This window comes from Strigops habroptila, chromosome 4 (genome assembly GCF_004027225.2).
Source record: "Strigops habroptila isolate Jane chromosome 4, bStrHab1.2.pri, whole genome shotgun sequence".
In the NCBI taxonomy this organism is placed as follows: domain Eukaryota; kingdom Metazoa; phylum Chordata; class Aves; order Psittaciformes; family Psittacidae; genus Strigops; species Strigops habroptila.
Genome location: NC_046358.1, coordinates 12,206,218 through 12,226,655, shown reverse-complemented (window position 1 = coordinate 12,226,655; position 20,438 = coordinate 12,206,218). Strand labels below are relative to the sequence as shown.

General features: G+C 40.9%; 1 protein-coding gene across 1 annotated transcript; it reads right to left on the bottom strand.

The window, feature by feature from the left end:
- Positions 1-216: 216 nt before the first annotated feature.
- On the bottom strand, positions 217-19,776 carry SAV1 (salvador family WW domain containing protein 1). The gene is made up of 5 exons (XM_030484889.1): positions 19,422-19,776; positions 17,004-17,450; positions 7,813-8,083; positions 6,231-6,374; positions 217-1,346 (listed from the first exon to the last, which is right to left on the bottom strand). The coding sequence occupies exons 1-5, from the start codon at positions 19,513-19,515 to the stop codon at positions 1,145-1,147; spliced, it is 1,158 nt and encodes a 385-aa protein (XP_030340749.1). The 5' UTR covers positions 19,516-19,776; the 3' UTR covers positions 217-1,144.
- Positions 19,777-20,438: the final 662 nt, after the last annotated feature.

Here is a 20,438-nt window from a genome sequence, read left to right as displayed (position 1 = left end):
TTGTTGACTCAGCACAGCCAAGCTTGGAGCCTCCAAACCCCACATGGCTTCAGAGAGCCTGAGCTGCTGCCTGTCACCATCCTGATCAGATCCTTGTACTGCTTGTAAGAATGTCTGACCTTCAAAAGGCAAAACAAAAGAGTTGGACAACCCTCCATTCACTGAACAAAACAATTTTTATTGAATTAACAGGATTTACAAGAAATGTTGGGGGGATTTTTTTGTCTGCACAATGTTTATTGCACTGAAAAGAATCCATAAATAACATTTCAGGACAATCAATGAACCGAATGAAAATACTGGAGAGGCTGACTGTACAATTAAAAATTTTCCCCAAGTAAGGAAGTGTTACTACAAGACTAAAGCTCGTTTAAAAATGATTTTGTGTCACGGTGTAGCACAGCTGGTCAGGCAGTGCCGTTACATTCCCATGTGACTGGGTCACATTTCACAAAACAGAGTTTAGCTTGGATTTAAAAAACAGGGACCAGTTTGCTTAGAGAGCCTGGTCTTCAGGAAGGCATTCCACCTCTAATCTCTGTGAAAACTAGTAGTAAATCTAAAGTAGTAATGTGTTGAAGTAAAAAATAAGGCAACTCGGACTTTGCTTTCGTGCTCTGTTTCGCCTGGTTACAGCACTGGGCCTTAGTGAAAGGGAACAGGGTCTGTGTTCTGTCTGTTATAGCTGTAAACAAAGAGCAGAGCTCTCGAGGGAGAAGGATACGTCATCCCAAGGGAAATACCCGGAAATAATCACTGGGATTATAACAACGTTTTGAATCCAGGACATTTCATGTAGTTGCATCTATTGCCCTTTAAAAGTAGACAGTCAGCTTCTTAATAATGCAGCCGGCTGCTAGAAAAAGATATCAGAATCAAGTGTCTGATTAAACTCCGCGCTGGTTTTCAGAATAATAAACTACTTCTTGTATGGAAAAAAGATTAACAAACATTTGTCATTTTTATAAACAATAGATAGTACATGTAGAAAATTATTCAAGAGGATAATAACAAAGGTGCAACAACATCAACAAAAATAAGCTGCCTTTTCAACAAAAGCACTTTTTCATAGTTTTAAGTGTGAAAACCTTTTAAAGCTCTTTGTGTCCTCAGAAAAGTCTATTTTAAAAAAAGAGTTGTTTGCTTAAAAATTCTTGCCGTGCTGCTGGGCATACCACTGCTGCCTCTGCTTGCGGTGCTCCAGCTCGGTGAGGAGCGCCTGCCTGTATGCTTCGTACAGCTTCACGATACGTTCCAGTTCTTTCATGAACAGCAGCTTCAGCATTCCCTGGTACGTGTCCAGGTCCGCCAGCTGGAAGAGCTCCCACTTCAGAATGTGGTCGTATCTGTTTTGATAAAAAAAAGAAAGGGGGGATTATCTGCAAACCTCTGCAATGACCACGCAGTGTTCCGGGCATGTTCTTAAGAACTGGCCTCATGATTGTACAGCCACTGATCACAATCTACATCAGCGTGTTTTATGTGAGGAAATAAAGTAATTAACATCAAAAGACAGGGGGTTGTGACTCAAAGCGAGTCAGAGAAACATCACTTACAGCTGAACTGCAGAATCGCTATAATACAACAAGAGAAACTCCAGAAATAAAGATTCCATTAACTCATTATAATAAACCAACGCAGAAAATACCTTTTGGAAGCAATGAAACCAGGCATTCCATTCATGACAAGCCTCAAAGATTTAGCAGTAAAACATCTTTCAAGAGTGACACAGAAAAAACAAGATAAATTATTTCCACAGCTCATCCCAATGCTCGCCAGCCAGTACCTCACCAAATGCAGTCTTCCTTCGCCACCCGCTGCTGTTTCCAAAGCGTTCTTGTTCCAGCCTTAACAAGTGCTCTTGGACTCCATCCCCATCTTGCTTAATTAGCAGCAATAATCTAAGTCAGGGTGTCTTAAACTGCAGGTCATGAATGTCACGGGACCCGAAAAAGGGGGGGTATTAGACAGCATCAGGGATGACTGAGTGGGGACACATCCAATTAGGCCATAAGTAACAGCTGCAAGTACTCACACCAGTGAGGGACATCCTAACAGCTCACAGCTATGGGCAGTGATCTGCCCCCATGGGGAGCAGGGCAGGTGTCAAGGGAGCAATGCAAGGACCAGCAGCTATAAATCCTGCATGTTCTTACTCCCCATGCTGGAAAAGATGAGCTGCTGTGAGCCTGGGCATGTCCCCTGGAGACACATGCCCAGAGTCCAAAACATTGGCGCCACCCTGAACTCCTCCCTTAGGAATATCCAGCTGAGATGGAAACAAGCTCAGCTGCTAAGTCAATCAATTGCTGTTGTATTTCTTCCCACTTCCACCATACATGAGAAGATATATTCACTTGAGTGGAGGCTGAAGCCAAAATATCAGTAAATTTATGCAAATAAACTGCATTACATATTGCAAGGACATCCTTAGAAGGCTGTATGCATCAGAAGCACCACGACATGCAGGTGACTACCAAAGATGCTTCTGAGGAATTTTAAGAACTTAAATAACCACAGCTTCTATAACCTTCCTAAATAACAGCTTCTATATTGAAGTCATCCCAAGTCTTGACAGGGCTGCACTGCTAAAATCACTCTTCCGCAGAAGTGAGAAAAAAACCCAACTTGTAGCTGGTTTTGTCAATATGGAGACCAAACTCCAGAGAAGTGGACTGCACGTTGCTGCTTGGAAGGTTTGCCAAATACAGCTATCTTTGTATGCACTTGGTGACTGAGCTTACATGAACACCATCCTTCCCTCTCTGCTCCTTTCCCACTCATCATGAACTGCATTCAACTCCAGCAGGATTTCCCCGGGCTTGCCCTGGGTTGATGGATCCTTTCAAATGTTCTGGGGCAATGGCATATATTAAAACACATACTGCAGCAAGGCTGATTCTCAGTGGAAGGACTGTTTCTTGCTAAGGCGGCAACACAAGCAGAAAGGAAACCAAAGCTCCAACACATGCAGTAACGTATCTGCAGGTTTTCTGGGGTCTGCACTACCGATGAGAATAAAACCTTGGTGTTTTTTAGCTCTTTGAAGCTGTCACTGCCAACAGTTTCCCAAGAAAAGCAGCACATCAGGATTACTTGCCAGTGTTAAAGCTTCATTTTGCCTGCCAAGGAACAGGGCAAGAAGTCTACTTAAAGATGAAGCCATCAGCAGAGCCTCAGTGGGAACGGGCTCATTCCAATCCAAAAGATTGAAGGTCTAGGAACACTAACCATAGAGATGCACAGAGGAACATGGCACAGAGTACCAGGACCTGACCTACACTCCCATTCTTTAGAAGGACAACTAGTCACAGAGCCAGGAATCGAGGGGAGAAAACATGTTAGTCCAAAATTCCTGTAGAGTGCAGAGCCTTCCCTCCTGGGTTAGAAAGCAGGAGCTTACTAGACAGAACACACAGCCAGAATACCCAGTCTCCAGTGCTTTTCCCAGTAGATAGCAAGTATTTAATATAAAATAGGACACTTTCAACACAAGAGACACTGACCTGCCCTGAATATTTACAGCCAATTGGTTAGAGCTGGAAGAAAGTCCTGTGTTCAGATCCTGCAGTTTGTAGCAGGCTTTAAACTGGAAGAGGGTAGATTTGGATTAGATATTATGAAAAAAATCTTCCCTGTGAGGGTGCTGAGGCGCTGGCACAGGTTGCCCAGAGGAGCTGTGGCTGCCCCATTCCTGGCAGTGTTCAAGGCCAGGCTGGACTTGAACACAGGCTTGGAGCAACCTGGTCTAGTGGAAGGTGCCCCTGCCCATGGCAGGGGGTTGGAACTGGATGATCTTTAAGGTTCCTTCCAATCCAACCCGTTCTATGATTCTATGATCCTTGGTTCAGAAGAGATGGGGGAAGAATGCGAGCCATGTTCTCTCATACAAGAATGGCATTTTTGCTCTCGTCACCCTGACAGGTCCCATGCGTGAAGTCCAACATACTGTGGGAACACATACCAGACTGGGCTGCCTAACTTGGACGGTTGGAAAAACACTCAGTTCTAGAGGCAAGCAAAGGGTTAACTGCTAGCCAGGAATCTTAATTCCACTGCACTCAGATTCTAATAACTGCACTTCTGCTCTCAAAACAAGATGCCAGGAGAGAGGGAAAAAGGATGCTTCAAGTTATCAAAAATACCTTGATACAGGAAATTGTTACCTCAGCTAGACATCAAAGCCTCTTCATCGTGTAGTGAGCCAAATATCTTCATCTTAACAGTTTGACCATTTTTCACTAAAATAGGGACTTATTATGGCTAACACCTACTGAACTCTCCATTACATTTTTCCAGCAGCCAGAATTCTTATCCTTTAGAGAAACTTGTTGAAACAAAAGCTAACATTACCTATTTTTGCTATGATTAGCTACTTCACTCAACAAAAACAACTGGCCTTTAGTTGGCTAAATCAAGCTACAGTGCCAGGCGTTAAGTAACAAATCATAACAAAACATACCAGAATGATTTCAGTACAAAACTGCACTGATAATCATGAGATTTTTACACTGAATTTCAAATAGGAGATTGCAAAAGGTATTCCTCTACTGCTGTTATGAAAGTGTTTGGCTGCTTACTTCCATTTCTGTACCAGAACATAGGAGGATGTTCGTACTGTTCTCATATTCAGCTTTTGGACAATACTACTGGAGAACTTACAAGCATTACTGGATGTTCTTCTTAAGGTTTAAGCCAGTTGCTCTGGCAACAGAGAAGAGGTTCATTATTAAAATTACACTGACAATACATAAGTGATCTGGATTTTAATAACAGTGAAAACTATCAATTGTTCCTTAAGAAGCCCTCAAGATGAGGTGACACTAAGCCAGCTGCTACCACTCTTCCTCGCTTTTCCAACAGAATATTAGCATAAATCAGAATTTACTTCTTCACAGAAGTGTTGGAGAATTACAACAATATTCCTATTACCACCAGCACTCCTGTAATGGAAGGCTAAAAGGATACTGGAAAATACATGATTTTTGATTGCTCTGAATGATGTAAATTCTATTTAAACAGCTTGAATGAATTAAATGTTTTAGGTTGTGGTTTGGTGGGGGTTTTATTTTATATATCTAGCAAGCTGACACAAATTTAAGACATTCCTGATAACGTTATATTGTTTAAATTGGCTTAAATTTGCTTCTCAAATTTCAAGAGAAGTACCAACAAGAGTCCACACGATACAGGCTGAAGTATTTAAAACTACATTGCCTGGATGTGCCAAAGACCTTAATAAAGAAATGCAGCTGCAGCCAAAACCTAGAAGTACTTCTAGGAAACAAGTCCTCCCATAGGTTACAGGAACGTGTATGTCTCTGGTGCCTAAGTGTACTGGTGGATTTTAGGCCAATTTAAATCTTTATGGGCTGCTGGCAAGCCCAGAAGCCACAAGAAGTAATAAAACCCATTCAAATCATAGTTAATAGAAGCAACTAACAAAAGAGGACTTTTTAGTGGAAGTCACTGAACACAGTCTGAATTTGCAACTACTGACTGCAAAGACTGACCACCTCACTAAAAAGAGGACTTTTTAGTGGAAGTCACTGAACACAGTCTGAATTTGCAAAGACTGACCTACTCATTGCTGTATAACTCGGTTTCTTCATGTTCCTCTTATGAAAAAGTACATGATTTCATAATTAGATTAAAATAGATCTGGATTTTTTTTTATTGCTTTTCTATTTAGTGTCACTCTTCTGCAGAGCTGCCCCCATTAGAAAATGTAATTTGTTTCATTATGCTGATTCAAATCTGTTCTTGGAGGAGATGCCCTGTACTAACACTTAATTTTTAATTCAAGAGATTTCAGTCTGTATTCAAAATTTTTAATTGCGAAGGAAAATCTGTATGTCTTTTTAAAAAAGGGGTAAGATATAGATTAAGAAGTTAACACTCTAAAAATATTTCACATAGTTTATAAGCACATGGTGCCATTCTCACAAATACACTGAAAGTAAATCACATCCTCAGCTCTCTAACATATCATTCTGCAAATCGTGTGAACTGCCAGAAGTACTGTGATAATTTAAAGTAATGCCTAAACCAAAGCAAACTAATGTGATGAATGTTTGGTACAACTTACTCATGCGCTGTCGGCAACAGTGCCTATGCAATTAAGAAATAGATACCAGCCAGAGTTCTACTTTCGGTCATCAAAATTCATTTTCCTTGTAAGCAATGCATGCAGAATGTGAAATGAAAAGGGAAAAAAAAACAAAGCTCACTTTACAGGAGCTCTGGCATAGACCTGCAGCCAGTCTGGAATCTCCGCAGTGTGGTAAGGGTTTGCAGGGACGAGGAGGGGCTGGCTTCTCTCCACTTGCTGCGGTTGATAAGTCACTGGGGGAGGCTGGTCGTAACGTGGAACGCTGCACAAAGGAAGACAAAGTCCATAACCTTGAAGCAGTAACTTAAGACATACCGATATCACTAACTCGTTAACATCAGTACACAGATTAATACATGCAAAGGCTGATGATGCAATCACAAATGGAGTATTGCCTCAGCAAGCCTATAGTGAGAGCAACTTTCTGCCACTATTTTTATGCTTCACTCCAATCATGACTCTGTGTGTTGCAGCTATCTGTTAGCACACAGTAAAACTCATCTTGGACCTATTCACCTACTGCCCACTACCTTGATACTAAAGCAGAATGTTTTTAACACATTAAAAAGGCAAGTACTGATTCAGCCAAGTAATCCACCATTTAATACATTAGAATGAATGTATTCAGGCAGCAGCTGGTAAGAATTATTCCATTTGTAACAAAGGATATTTTCACATGTTTATCTTTTGTGCCACATGTTAAAAATCTTTCTTTTCCTGGGTAACAGCAAAATAGATTAAGTAGCAGAAATTAACTGTTAGATTTGGTGCATACAGTTCTAGTGTCCTTAATGTAAAAAGGACATGGAGCTGTTGGAGCAAGTCCAGAGGAGGGCCATGAGGATGATAAGAGGGCTGGAGCACCTTCTGTATGAAGACAGGCTGAGAAAGTTGGGGCTGTTCAGCCTGGAGAAGAGAAGGCTGCGTGGAGACCTCAGAGCAGCCTTCCAGTATCTGAAGGGGGCCTATAGGGATGCTGGGGAGGGACTCTTCATTAGGGACTGTAGTGGTAGGACAAGGAGTAATGGCTTCAAACTTAAACAGGGAAAGTTCAGGTTAGATATAAGGAAGAAGTTCTTGACAGTGAGGGTGGTGAGGCACTGGAATGGGTTGCCCAAGGAAGTTGTGAATGCTCCATCCCTGGCGGTGTTCAAGGCCAGGTTGGACAGAGCCTTGGGTGACACGGTTTAATGTGAGGAGTCCCTGCCCAAGGCAGGGGAGTTGGAACTAGATGATCTTAAGGTCCTTTCCAACCCTAACGATTCTATGATTCTATGATTATTTTACCTTGAAATTCTGAGTAGCTAAAATACTGATTTTTGTTCTAGACAGGACTTAATTCTTGTTTCAGATGGTATGTGCTATTTGTTCAGTCTCCTGGAACATCAGATCGAGTTTCTTTTCAGTATGCAACTGAATTCTGTTCTCAGCAACTTTGTTGTTGTACTGACAGTTGAAGAGAATAGCTGCTTTGTTTTAGCAAGTTAGGAAAAATACCCTGTTTCTAAACTTAAGACAGTAACACATGAGACAGAAACCTAACAATTACAACTACTTCTAAAAATCTTAGTCAAGAACCAGTAAAGCTTATTTCTAAAAATAAGTTTGTGGCACATTATATGAGTCAAAAACAGTTCCACTTTCTTAACTGGCTTAAGAAAAAAAAACAACAGCCACAGAAGAGAAGGCAGATGTCTTACCTGGGAGCACAAGGATGTTTATATTGAGCTCTTTTATTGATGTGATCTACATAATAAACTCCAAATTCTGCTGACTCAACCCTCTCCCATCCTGGAGGCAGTCCCTCACGCTCAAGTGGGTGGCTCCAGTGGGTTGTATTAGTGTTATGATCTATATAGTATTTCCTTCCTCTAATAGTCCAGTCCACTGACCAGCCAGGAGGAAGAGGTAAATCTTCAGAACTACGATTTGTTAAGTTTCCTAGAGATGTAGCAGCAACTCTACCAATGCCTAAAAGAAAAAAAAGGGAAAGCAACGTTCAGCTAAACCATTACTACCGAACCCCAACATTATGTGCAAAGTCAACTTCCCCCCTCCAGGCACCCTTATGAACACTGAACAATATCATGGCCTTTATGGCACATGCACTTGTATGTTAGTGAAAAAGGGCAATTGAGTCAAAATAGCACTTCCCTTTTAAGTCTCACTTGTTTTGCTCTCCTCCAGCTCCAGATTCACTAGACAGGTTCATTCAGAGACAGTTAAAGCATACTTGCTGTTTTCAATTAGAGACATATATTAGCATACATAACAGGGATGAAGCTGTTATTGCTGTCTCAATTTGCTGAGCAGAGAGCCGATAATAAGATTACAAATGTTAAAGCTTTACATAAATAACAGTTTCTGTTAATGTTATTACAGCTGCATCGAAACTATCTACAAAAACCCCACAGCTATTTCTTTTTCTAGTTAGCCAGAAATTACAGCTATGTAGAAAAATCACTGAATTCCAACAGAGGTCTTCAGACTAACCAGTCAAGTAACAGGACCAGGTAAACTAATAGAGAAAGGAGATGTAAGTTAGCACTATCCTGCACTGAATGTGACTACTGAAGTGCATGCAATCATGGGTAAAAGGTGTCAGCGGTAACAAGAGAAAATAGAAGAGCTGGATCCAAGCAGGATCCCGCACAAACCTTTCACTGCACGCTGGGTGGGACAGTCAGGCTGCTCAAATGCTGACCAGACAAGATACACAGACCCTTTCAGAGCGAGTCACAAAACCTCCCCATCTCTTCTCCTCATCCCCTTCTGCCCCCTTCCTCCTTCACTCCCACAGATCTTGGAAGGAAGTTCTGTTGTCTAGTAGGCTGTATAGCTGCTTCTCTACATCTTGCTCTTCTTTAGAAGTGAGCCCCTATGGTTCAGAATGCTGAAGAGGCACATGAAAAGAAGTAATTTCCAGCTTTTCCTGGTGCTGTGGGCTGCACTAGAAGGGCTCCTCCAGCAAGAGAACTAAAGCCTAGGTTATGTGTATTGGAGGTTTGAGACCTGACAGGGATCAGTAGCTGATGAAGTTCCCACCTCTGTCCCAGAAATACGGCACAGTCAGGATTTATCACTAAATAAGTTAAGATACTGTTCACAAGCATTTTAAAATACGTGATTTGCTGTAACATACACACAGGTTTTACATTTTAAAAATTAACACGCTGGATGCTGAGAGATGTACTAAAGAAACTCAATTCCAATTTCACCTTTTCCTTCCCTCTGTACGTTATGGATACTTAGAAACTAGTTGAAATAAAAGCCATAATAATAATTACAGAAAACTAAAAAACCCAAACCCAAACAAACAAAATGCAAACCAACAGCAAACAACAAAACCAACCACAAAACCCAAGTGATACAATCAAGAATTCTGCAGGTCTCTTTCCATTCCTGGGAATACTACCTACTGGAACTGCTGGCCCAAATTCAACTCTCTCTTTAAAATTCTTTTAAGTAGTTACCTTCAGTTACCCAGAGTTCTACAGTTAAACAGTCCCTGGCTTTAAAGAAATACCAATTATCTTTTCATCCCACAATCAAATGCATCTATTCAATCACAGTATTCATCAGAGTTCGTGTGTTACTATTTCCCATCACCAGATTAAGGGGTACAGGAGCCACTTTTTCTATGTTCTTGTAAGTCAGAAAGTGACTCCATCACAAGCACCACACTTACTGCCTGAGGAACACACCCTTTCCCTTCTAATTTTCAGAAATAGCCTTTTTGTGTGATTATTTTTTTGAGTGGAAGGAAAAGGCAAAGTCCATCTCATCTGAAGTACTATTAAAAATAGGTTCCAGGTGTGGTCATTAACTCAAAAATACAACAGTAATACTGAAGAAGCAGCCAAGTTGTTATATTTCTCTGGCAATTTCAGACTCTTGCTGGCTGACGAAGGCAGTGGTCCCTTTCAACAACACATACAGACTAGAGCATGCTAGCCAAGGGACATCATCTCTGTTAAAACATTAATTTACATATAAAATGACAGACTGAAAACTGGGCTGTCATTCTGATACAAGTCAGCAGCCATCAACAATAAAGTAATGGGAAGGCTCCAAGGCAACTGAGTAAATAATAATTAAATACACAAATATCACAAACTCTCTCCCGTGTATCGTTCTTTAAAATATTGGTGCTCACCTACAGATCTTTTCCTAGCCTTGTCACATTCTGAACTATTTGGCTTTGAAGTATTTCCTCTTGTAATAGTACTTACCTAATTTTAGCTCTATAAAGGAAAGTTGATGACTGTGTTCCTGTGATAGCTCCCATCTCATACTATGATTAAGCAACCTAGACTGTTACTTCCAGTGAAAAGATACATCCTGGAGGCTTCCTGACCTTTGGATAAACAAATCCAGTATTTTCTCCAATTAACTAGACCGCTGCGTTGAGGTTTTGTGTGTGTATAAACAGTGACTATTAAATCACCACTATCAGAAGACCTGAACACACAAACTTGACTGGGGAAAGAACTTTCACAGAGGCATAAAGATATTTTTGTGTTTACTGTTAAAACCAGCACATATCTGTATTTTTATTACAGTTCCTCCTACTTAAATTCTAGCATGATTCCAGCAGCAAATACATACATATTAATTCACTGGGGTAAAGGTTAATGCTTTCCAACATTTGGACATTGGTATTAGAAGCTGCACAAGCCATCCTCCACACCACAAGTTCTCGACTCGATGCCTGTATCTCTTCATACAAAAAGCCTGAGAAGACTGGAAGATGGACTCAGGTAGTGAGGAAAACCAAAATCTAGGTTAGATAGAGAAACCACCCAGAAAGCACGCTAAAAAGTAATGCTGTACCTGACTGAAAGGCAACACTGGCAGTTCTGTGTTTGAACAATCATTTCATTCTAGCCACATGGTTTCATGCTACATAGCTACAATGCTAGCTTATTTTTTTTTTTAATTTTCAAAATGCAAAGAACAAAAATAACACTGGACCACAGATACATCACACATTCCTTCTGCCATTTTGACTTCACCTATGAAGAAGCAGAGCCGTATCGTTAAGATACAACTTACACAGCTCTATCAGTTACCTGTTTCGAACAGCATTCCATGCCTCTCCAACTAGCAAGCTCTAATTATGAATCAAAGCCCAGATTTATAAACTGACAGTTGCAATATTTCAGATTGTAATTACCATATATAATCTTAATAGGCATTTTTCCCCTTAAAATCACAGGTCATATTGAAATACTCTGTGTGCTGGAAGTTTGAAGACCTCAGGTAATACTCACAGCATCTCACAACCATCAACCTACTATGGCATTTAAATCAGCAATTAGGACAATTTAGCCATTTGTTTATATAACTGGAGGTACTAGAGATCAAAAGAAATTTTATGTTGGTTTTCCTTATAAAACTCAGCAGATGCTTCCTTCAAGGGAAAGTGTATACACATGCAAAAGAAATAGCTCCTGCTATGATTTTGAACCATAAGAGAACATGAAAATTGGCCTTCGTATATATACACCTCTAAGCATCAGGAAGACTGAACAACGCTTGGAAGAGCACATTCCTATGTGATCTTTTCCAAAGCATAAATCAAAAAAGAAAGTAACAAGACAGCCTGAAACCATCTCCTGTGAGCACTACCTTTTGTGTATCATATTGCCAAAGTACAATACTCTTCTGTGTTTAAATCTGAGGTAAGGTCTTTGCCCTAAAGCATTTTCATAGCAGCCTAAAGCTCCACACAGGATTCTACTGTGCGCTCCCAGGATATTCCCTGCATCACAGTTTGGTACCAGATTTACATAATTCAATGCAAACTATCTACAGAAAACAAACAAACTTAAAACATGAACCATTTTTATCAAAATACCTAGTGTAACTCCTGTGATTTTCCTGTCAGTGGAGGATAAGCAAAACCAGACTAGTCAAACCAGTTCACTGTGACTACTCGGGGTTTTCTTGTGCACATGCTGTTTTACCTATGTCGAGACAGAAATTCTCATTCTCCCTGCTTTCCCACAGAACAGAGTTGTTTATATTATCTGCTTTTTCCAAACGTTAAAAGTCTCCCCTGCTTAAGGATAAGCACAGTTCTCCTGAGTGGCACTATCAAATCTCAAGAATGGTCCACAATGAATTTTAATTTTTGCAATTGTAAATCTTTTCAGGTTGCCTTTTTAGACCTTGTCTAGCTTCATTTGTTAATTACGTTTCATAATGGTACATGTTTCTGGTATATTTTGGTTCAGCTGCTGCTTTTAAGTAACATCAACACTGAACATCATTTGTAGCTTTGCTTTTTCCTTCTCTTGTAAAACACAGTACCTTCAGTTTAAGGTCTTGAAATAATTTGTCAACCAGGCTGAGAGGCATTATATGCTGTCCCAAAGCAAAAGAATCATAGCATAGTAAAATGCTCTTCAATGCAGTTTGCTTGCTTAGAAGTATTGCTGTGTATGTTCTTGACACTTTGAAAAAAAAGAAAGTGCAAAGGGACAGCAACCACTTATTACTACTATTAATAAGATTTAAAATACTCAGAGTTTTAAGTAAGGCCAGGCCCTATAGTCAGTCGTATTTTCAACTTCTTCAACAACAGGGTGTCCTAATACCAGAACCCAAACTTTAACTTTGAGCAGCACATTCCAATGCACTGTATCGGTGCAGAGTTCCTTCATTTAATATTCTTCTCTTTAAAAACGTATCTCAACCTAGTGACACCACCAATGTGACAAATATGTAGTTATCTTCTTCAATCCAGGAAATTCTGTTTGGTTTGTTCCATTAGTACGGAACAAAAATCGGTACGGGATATGCGTTAATGTTTTCACTACCCAGTGAAGGGGGTTCATTGTAAAGAAACTCTGCCTGGAAAGAAATCAAAGTTCTAAGGAGGAAAGGCTTCCTGGTCAGCAAAGGGCAGTTCTCTTCAAGCTGCCTGGTAGAAAGCACGGGAGAAAAACTGTATCACCAGAGCAGGGGAAAGAGAAAAAAAAACCCAAAAGAGCAGAGTGTTTCACTTTGTTTATTAGACACAATGCTGATGTGGGCAGAGAGGTTTCAGAGACTATGAACTCCCCACAATTAGCTTCAACAAAATTTCAAAGTGTTGAAGAACAGATCTAGCCAAACAAAAGGCCTTCAAATTCATTTTTCATTAGGTCAATTGTCTCAAGAGCCTTTTTTCAGAATGCCAAAATCCTCTCCCTTCCCCTCATGAAACCAAGATGAAGAACAGGAAGAGAGCATGAATGAACTGCTTAATTTTAAGGGAGTAAGTAATAAGAAAAAAAAGCGAAAGAGGCTTCTAGGTCTTTCTAACCCATTCCAAAGCATCTGAAGGTACTTCCTGAGCACAACTATCTCGTTTGCAGAGAGAATGGGGCATTCCAAGTAAGCATAAATTCACAAATAGGAAATGACAGCAAGTACTTTGAAAGCTTTGAAAAGTATGCTACAAAGAAATTACTGCAAAATCAGCACATAAGAAGAAAAGGGCAGGAACTGCCATTTTTTTAAAAACGAGTGAAGTGTACACGCCTAAGAAGAAAAGCCCTGCAACTTCACCTCTAAATAGGTTTCATTTAATAATTTGTATTTCTTTATTTTGCTCTTATATTAAGCATGAATACCAGTTTGCAGTTTTTAAGGGGTACAATTTAACACGAGATGAACCTACTTTCACAAAAGCGCACTGGATTCTCTGCTCACAGGATTAATTGTTTTTCTCTTCTGACACCACAGTCAACTGCTTACAATGCATCATCAGAAAGTCCCTTTACACTGTGATTTTAATCTCAGCAATTTTCATATACACGTAAGAATTTTTTAGCTTACCGCTCAAACAGGTACAAATAACTCTGAGGTCTTGGTTACAAGTTAGTTCCAATCTATACTGTAGATATAACTTCAACCACAGACCTCCCCAAACCTTTAACCTAGAAGAGAGGAAAGAGATGTCGAGGAAAGACAGGTAAAGTCTCTTAGAATTAAGTTTGAAATGGACACTATTAAAAAAAAACCCAAAAAAAAAAAAAAAAAAGAAATGCCACAGAGGTAGCAAAACATACAAAATCAGGACATAACTCAAATATCTCAAATATCTAATTTTTCTGGAAAAAACAGCTAGATTGCTAATTAAAACGAAATCTAACGAAAATAAGAGGAGGAGGACATGGTAGAATTGAATCATACTGAGACAGAAAACATGACTTCAAGGTGAAAGAACGTATCAATGCTGTCAACATCAACTGCTGAAAAATCATGGGACTTCCTTAAATACTTTGCTGAATACGTTGAGTATGAAGATCACAACAAAATCATGGTTTTAACTTCTCTCCAAATTATAAAGAACGGAATTTTTATTTTGAATGAAAGCTGAAATTCACACGCACCACTTCCAGATCACTGCTTCTAAAATGTCATCCCAGCTGTAACCAGCACTAAATGAAGTATCACTCACCGACAGCAAGTACACCTGGTGTTCATCAGGGAACATTTCTGCAGCAATCAACTCACACCGTAACAGAACTGACTGAGAGGACCTTCTGATGCAGGGTGGGAGAGGAAGAAAAGCGTAGCAGGCAGCATTTACACATTCTAGCTAATTAACAGAATTTACATTGAAACTGTGGGTGTTGGGCAATTCTGACATCAGTTATCTTGAAGAATTTTGATTAGGTGAAATGCTTAGAAACAACAATGGAGATGTGTAAGGCAAGTAATTTAGACAAAGACAATGAAGGTAAAAGGCCTGCCTCATTATTCTGGAAATGCAGGAAAAAAGGGAACTAGAAGTTACAGAAAAATTAGTGTATCTCAAGGAAAACACTGAAGATTTGAAGACAATGGATGGTTCAAACAAAAAGAAGCTTAATGGTGAGATGAAAGAAGTAAGAAAATTAAGGTTTTCTTATTTTTGGCCATGTAATTATTTTACAGTTCTAGAAAAGACGTACAAAAGTTAAGGGCATTGGTTAATATTCTTACTGCAGTGAAACTGAAAGAGGAATAGAGTTCATATTCATGCTTAGATGAAAGGGAAAAAAAAATAGAGGAGAAGGGAAACACTCTGGCAGACAAAAGGCTCACCTTTTATTGTCTCTCCCTACAAACGCAGATTGAACACTCACCCATTACAAAATATGTATGGAATATGTTCACAGTATTAAATGTAAAAGTATGAGTGTGAATGACAAAAGACCAAACAAACATCAGCAGCTCCTTTATGATTTCCGAGGGGGCATGTTGACAAGCGGGCAGGGGAGGAGAGGGGAAGGCTGTTCAGAGAGAAATCCATGTTGCTACAATTGAGAAATCCATTGCTGGAAAGCCCTACTTTCAGCTTGGTTTAAAAATTTGCTCGATTAAACTCCACTTTCAAACTAATAGCTAGAACTCCATTTCCACTTAACATCATTTCAGTTCTGCCCAGCAGCAGTACAGTACCAGTTTTTTAAGTCTTCCTCACACAGCTGCTATATTAATTTTAAATGTTAAATTGATGGGATTGGTTTATGAAATCCTGCCCTTGTGTCTCTCCTCCCTACAACATCGCAGCACACACTAGTTTTGCTTTCCAGACCAGGTAAATGTTCAATGACTGGTCTGAACAACAACTGACAGAGATGGAGGGCTTTCATGCAAAGTCTAGGTAGATCAGATGTATTAGCATTTAGCAAAATAAGCGAGGATTGAAGTAGCAAGTCTTAAACTTTAATATTTCAGAATTTACTGGCTGACAGCAGTAACACCAGCACTACTCTTCTGTCACTTTTCATGGAAATGTTTCTGTAGTAAAAAACCCACAAAGCATTGTTGGGTTATAATTCCATCCACCAGGTCAGTAGCCTTAGAAGTTGATGTTCTTCCCAGATTTATTTTTCTAGACAGGAGATTTATTTTGCTAGACACTATTTGCTATTTTGTTGACAGACTACAAGTAATGCCAAACAAACAATGTATTTCATATTGAAGGTACATTATTTACAGGTTTGAAATGTTTGATTCAAACTCCTCCTTGAACAGTTTTTGTAGTATATACAGTGCTGGAATACAGCAAAGTTTACTACACTTAAGGTCACCTTTCTGTGGCCAGTATTGTAATCCCAGACTTTTTATTCCACCAGTAGGTTCACAACAGCACACTGCACCAAAGAATTACTCTTCAGTGGCACCACAGATAGAATCAAATATTTCAAAAAAGTAATATTCAATGGATTCTTCTTTCTTATGCTGTTCTTCCTTTAGAAAAAAAAGACAAGTTCTAGTGAAATTGAGGGGGAAAATAGGCACATTACAAACAATACTACAAGCTAAAAGAAAAAAAAGCATCAAGGGCTAGAATGTCAATTTCAGCACTAATTATATGCTAATTTGCTAATTATGCAAAACAGTCATGCCACCCTTTGACTATTTATAATTACTGACGTCAAATTAACACAATAAAACTAAATAGTAACATGATGATAGTTAAAATACAGTAACAGTAAAATGAAATGGCAATGTTACAATTTAGAGCTGTTGGTTATTCTCTATGACATGAAAATAGTAGATATGTCCTAATGAATAAAATCCTTATTAGCTAGCAACCGATTCAACTTTGTGTAGAGGCACTGCATATGTGCTTGGCTTTAAAATAAAAACTTGCTTGACCTTAGCCCATTTACTTCATAAATAAATCCTGGTTTAAGCACATTTTTCCTGCTGGATATATGCACTCAAATTCTTAAGCCTAAGAAATGTGAACACACAGTGTACTTGGCTCCCAGAAATGTAATTACAAAGCAGCTCTGCCCTACAGCATAACTCCTAAAAGCATGACCCCAATCGTCCAAATATACCTCTGCACCTAAAGTCTTACCAAAAGCATATTTTTAAAAAAGCAACAATTAATACTTACCCGAAGTGTGCCTCCCATGATTCTGTGACATCCTCTGGAAGAGATCGCTGTTGTGTTCATAATACCTGTAGTCCTCATGTACGCGATCGTTTAAATGACGCCTCCTCTGGGCATCATAAAAATGATCATAATAGTAACAATGGGCACCAGCACCTCCATTTTCCAAAACAGAATTAGCTTCTGTTAAAAAGGACTGTGAGGAAGAGCCATATTCCCTGGGGACATCAGCTAAACTTCTTGCAAGATAGGAAGGTGCAGACAATCTGTTGCTTTCACGTCTCATTATTTCATGAGGCGGCCTCTGCACTGGAGTTCGAAGGAAACTCTGGTTTCTGGAAACAATTCCATCTCCACCAGAAGCATATGCAGAAGTTGTTGAGTCAGGAGGACAGACATCAGTTCGTCTTGGAATGGTTGGACCATGACGGATAAATGAAGGCATCAGATCTGATATATAGCATGAAAGAGAAGTAAGAACTTTGGCTGTACTTACACATAAAGTATTTGGCTAGTCACAATGCTGATTTACATAATGGAAATGAGGAGACTCAAATGCTAGTACCTCTTTAAGGCATCTCTAATGCATATCCAAGCATAATGGTAATGCTGCAGTTTGTACTGATGCAACAAAAACCATCACACCTTCTGCCAGCAACAAACTATTGCCAAAAGAGTGCAGTTTTGCCAGTGTAATTGCATCTACAATAAACAAACCAACCAACCCATACCCCATCGAAAAACCCTAAAACCACTCCTGCTGTACTGTGGCTACACCAGGCTTCATTCCTCACTACTAAAAGGGTCAAGAAAGTCCATGTGTTCTGGCTACCACTTCATCAGGACCACTGTCCTTATGAACTCAGCAGAACTAAAGATGTTAATGCCTAAATGCTCACAGAACCCATGACAAAATCAGGAACGGAATATACTTTCTCCACTAATCACCAAATTCAGCCAGTAAAATGCTGTCATTCTTCACACATGTTCTCAAATTATTATGAAGATATTTCATTTTCTCATTTACCTAAGGGTTTTGCACACCAACAGTGACGCCTATTCATACAATCTCACTGTTTCTCTCTATTAAGGCATATATTACTCTTCTCCCTACTACTACTTTAAATGTGGTACGAACAAGTAGTTTCCTGTCAGGTGAGCTAATACAAATTATGACTTTCATTCAGAAGGAACTTATGCCTATTATGAAATACTTTTAATTTCAAAATCTTATAACTTAGGGTAAATATTCAATGCATCCCAGAAGACATCATCAGTAAATTTATAATGATCACTACAAAGCAGTCATACAACAGCTGGTCATTACATCATGACAACTAGCACAAATGTGTAAAAGGTGTTAACCCCTCACACATGCCCACAGCCTGAAAAACCTGTGGGTTTGCTGGTTTGTTTGTTTTTTTAAGGATTAAGCCAATGTAATCAGACTACTAAATGATTTTGCCTTTTGCGTAGGGAACCAGCTGTACATGCAGCAGACTTCCAGAAAAGCAGAGTACCTGCTCCTGCCAGCAGATCAGTTGTTGCTGGTTGTGATCTCCAAGATAATCTTGCAATTCTAGCATAATACTTTTCAGTGTCAGGTTGTTTTCAAAGATTAACAGAAAGAAACCTAAATGCATTTTCAATGTGTATTGTATAGTGTGTATTGGAGAGTATAATGTGTATGGTATAGTTCGAGCAAAATGAGAACTGTGGCATTAACATCAGGTTAACCGCAAGATCAGTGCATCCCAGGTACATAGCGGTGACCTCATCAAGTTGATTCATGGTTAAGAACTGGAGCACTTGCTTCCACAGGGATTTTATGAAACTCTCTCGTACAGTTATCTCATTTTCAAAGCACACACCTTTTGACAGTGCACACAGCCTAGATCGGGCAACCAACCACTGACTTCTGGAAAGACAGAGATGGCCAAGGCCAGGTTGGACAGGGCTTTGAGCAACCTGGTCTAATGGAAAGTGTCCCTGCCCGTGCAGGGGGGTGGAACTGGATGAGCTTTAAGGTCCCTTCCAACCTCAATTGTTCCGTGATAGAATTCTGTGTTAGGATTCTGTGATCTGTTCCATTCACCTCACCGATATCTGTGTGGACACTGTCTTAACCCCCACCTGCTGAAACTGAGAAACTGCTTAAGAGAGAATTAAAAAACAGCGAAGTTTGTTTATCGTGAACACCTGTGAGCACCTACGTACACTACATGTAGGGCTCCCTTTTAAATTCAGCTTCTCTTTCAGGTTGAACCTCCCTCTGCCCACTCTCAGGTCTCACAACAGGACACCCCCCCGCGGGAGCCCCCAAAGCCCGCCGGACCCCGCGGAAGCACACAAAGGACGCGGCCCCCGCCGAAGTCCTCGGGTTTGTCCTCTCAGCCCGCCGAGCCCGTCCCTGACACTCACTGCGCAGCAGAGGGCTGGTCTCCTTCTTCACGTACTTGCCCTGTACCTCGCCCGGTTTGGAGAGCTCCGTTCGCGTCTTCTTCCGCGACAGCATCCCACCTCCCGGCCCGCTACCACCGCCCGCATGCCCGGCGCCGGGCGCCGTTCCCTGCTCCGCAGGGCGGGGCAGGGCCCGGCCGCCCCGGCCCCCTCAGGCACGGCGGCGGTGACTCCGCGCCCTCATGGCTGCGCACCGGGGCACACACACACTCACACACGGTACGCGAGAGGAACCGAGTGGTGCGCGGGGGCTTGTGGGAGAGCGGCCTCCGCCCTCCGGGGAAGGCCGCGGGGCAGGGGAAGGGAGGCGGTGCGCGCCGCCACAGCGCCCCCGCGCGGCCGGGAGGGCGCATGCGCCGGGGCGGTGGCGGGACGGGAGCCGCCTCAGCGCCGCCCCGAGAGGCGGTCCCGGGGGCAGCGGAGGGCGGGATGCACCGAACCCACCGCCTGCGGGCAGCGGGGCTGGGGGACCCTCCCCTGGCCGGGAGGGGCGGCGCCAGGGGAAGGTCGGGCCCAATCGGAGGTCCGTGACCAGCGGCCGTGCCTCCCCCCCCCCAGTGACCATAAGTGAGGTCTAGAAGGTTAAACGGGAAAGGTGTAGAGCAAGGAGCACTATTTTCCATAGGAAGGTGAGGGCAGGGTGTGCTTGAAAATAAGACAGGAGGTGTGTTCACTGCCTGTCAGTTTTCCACACTTTTTGTACTTTCATAACAGAATAAACTACTTACAGTAGCTGCCGTACTGTCCTTTTTATTATTACAGCCTTGTCTATGCATTTGCAGGCACTGCTTGAAATACCTACAACTTCCATGGGAAGATGCTCATGTATTTTGATGTTGGATAAAACACAAAAGACACAAATACGGATTGTACAGTAATTTGCTTTATATATATATAATACATTCATTATAAATAATGTGTAAGTTGGTTCATCTTTCAGTTTTACCTGATGTTTCAAGGACAATATATTACACCAGA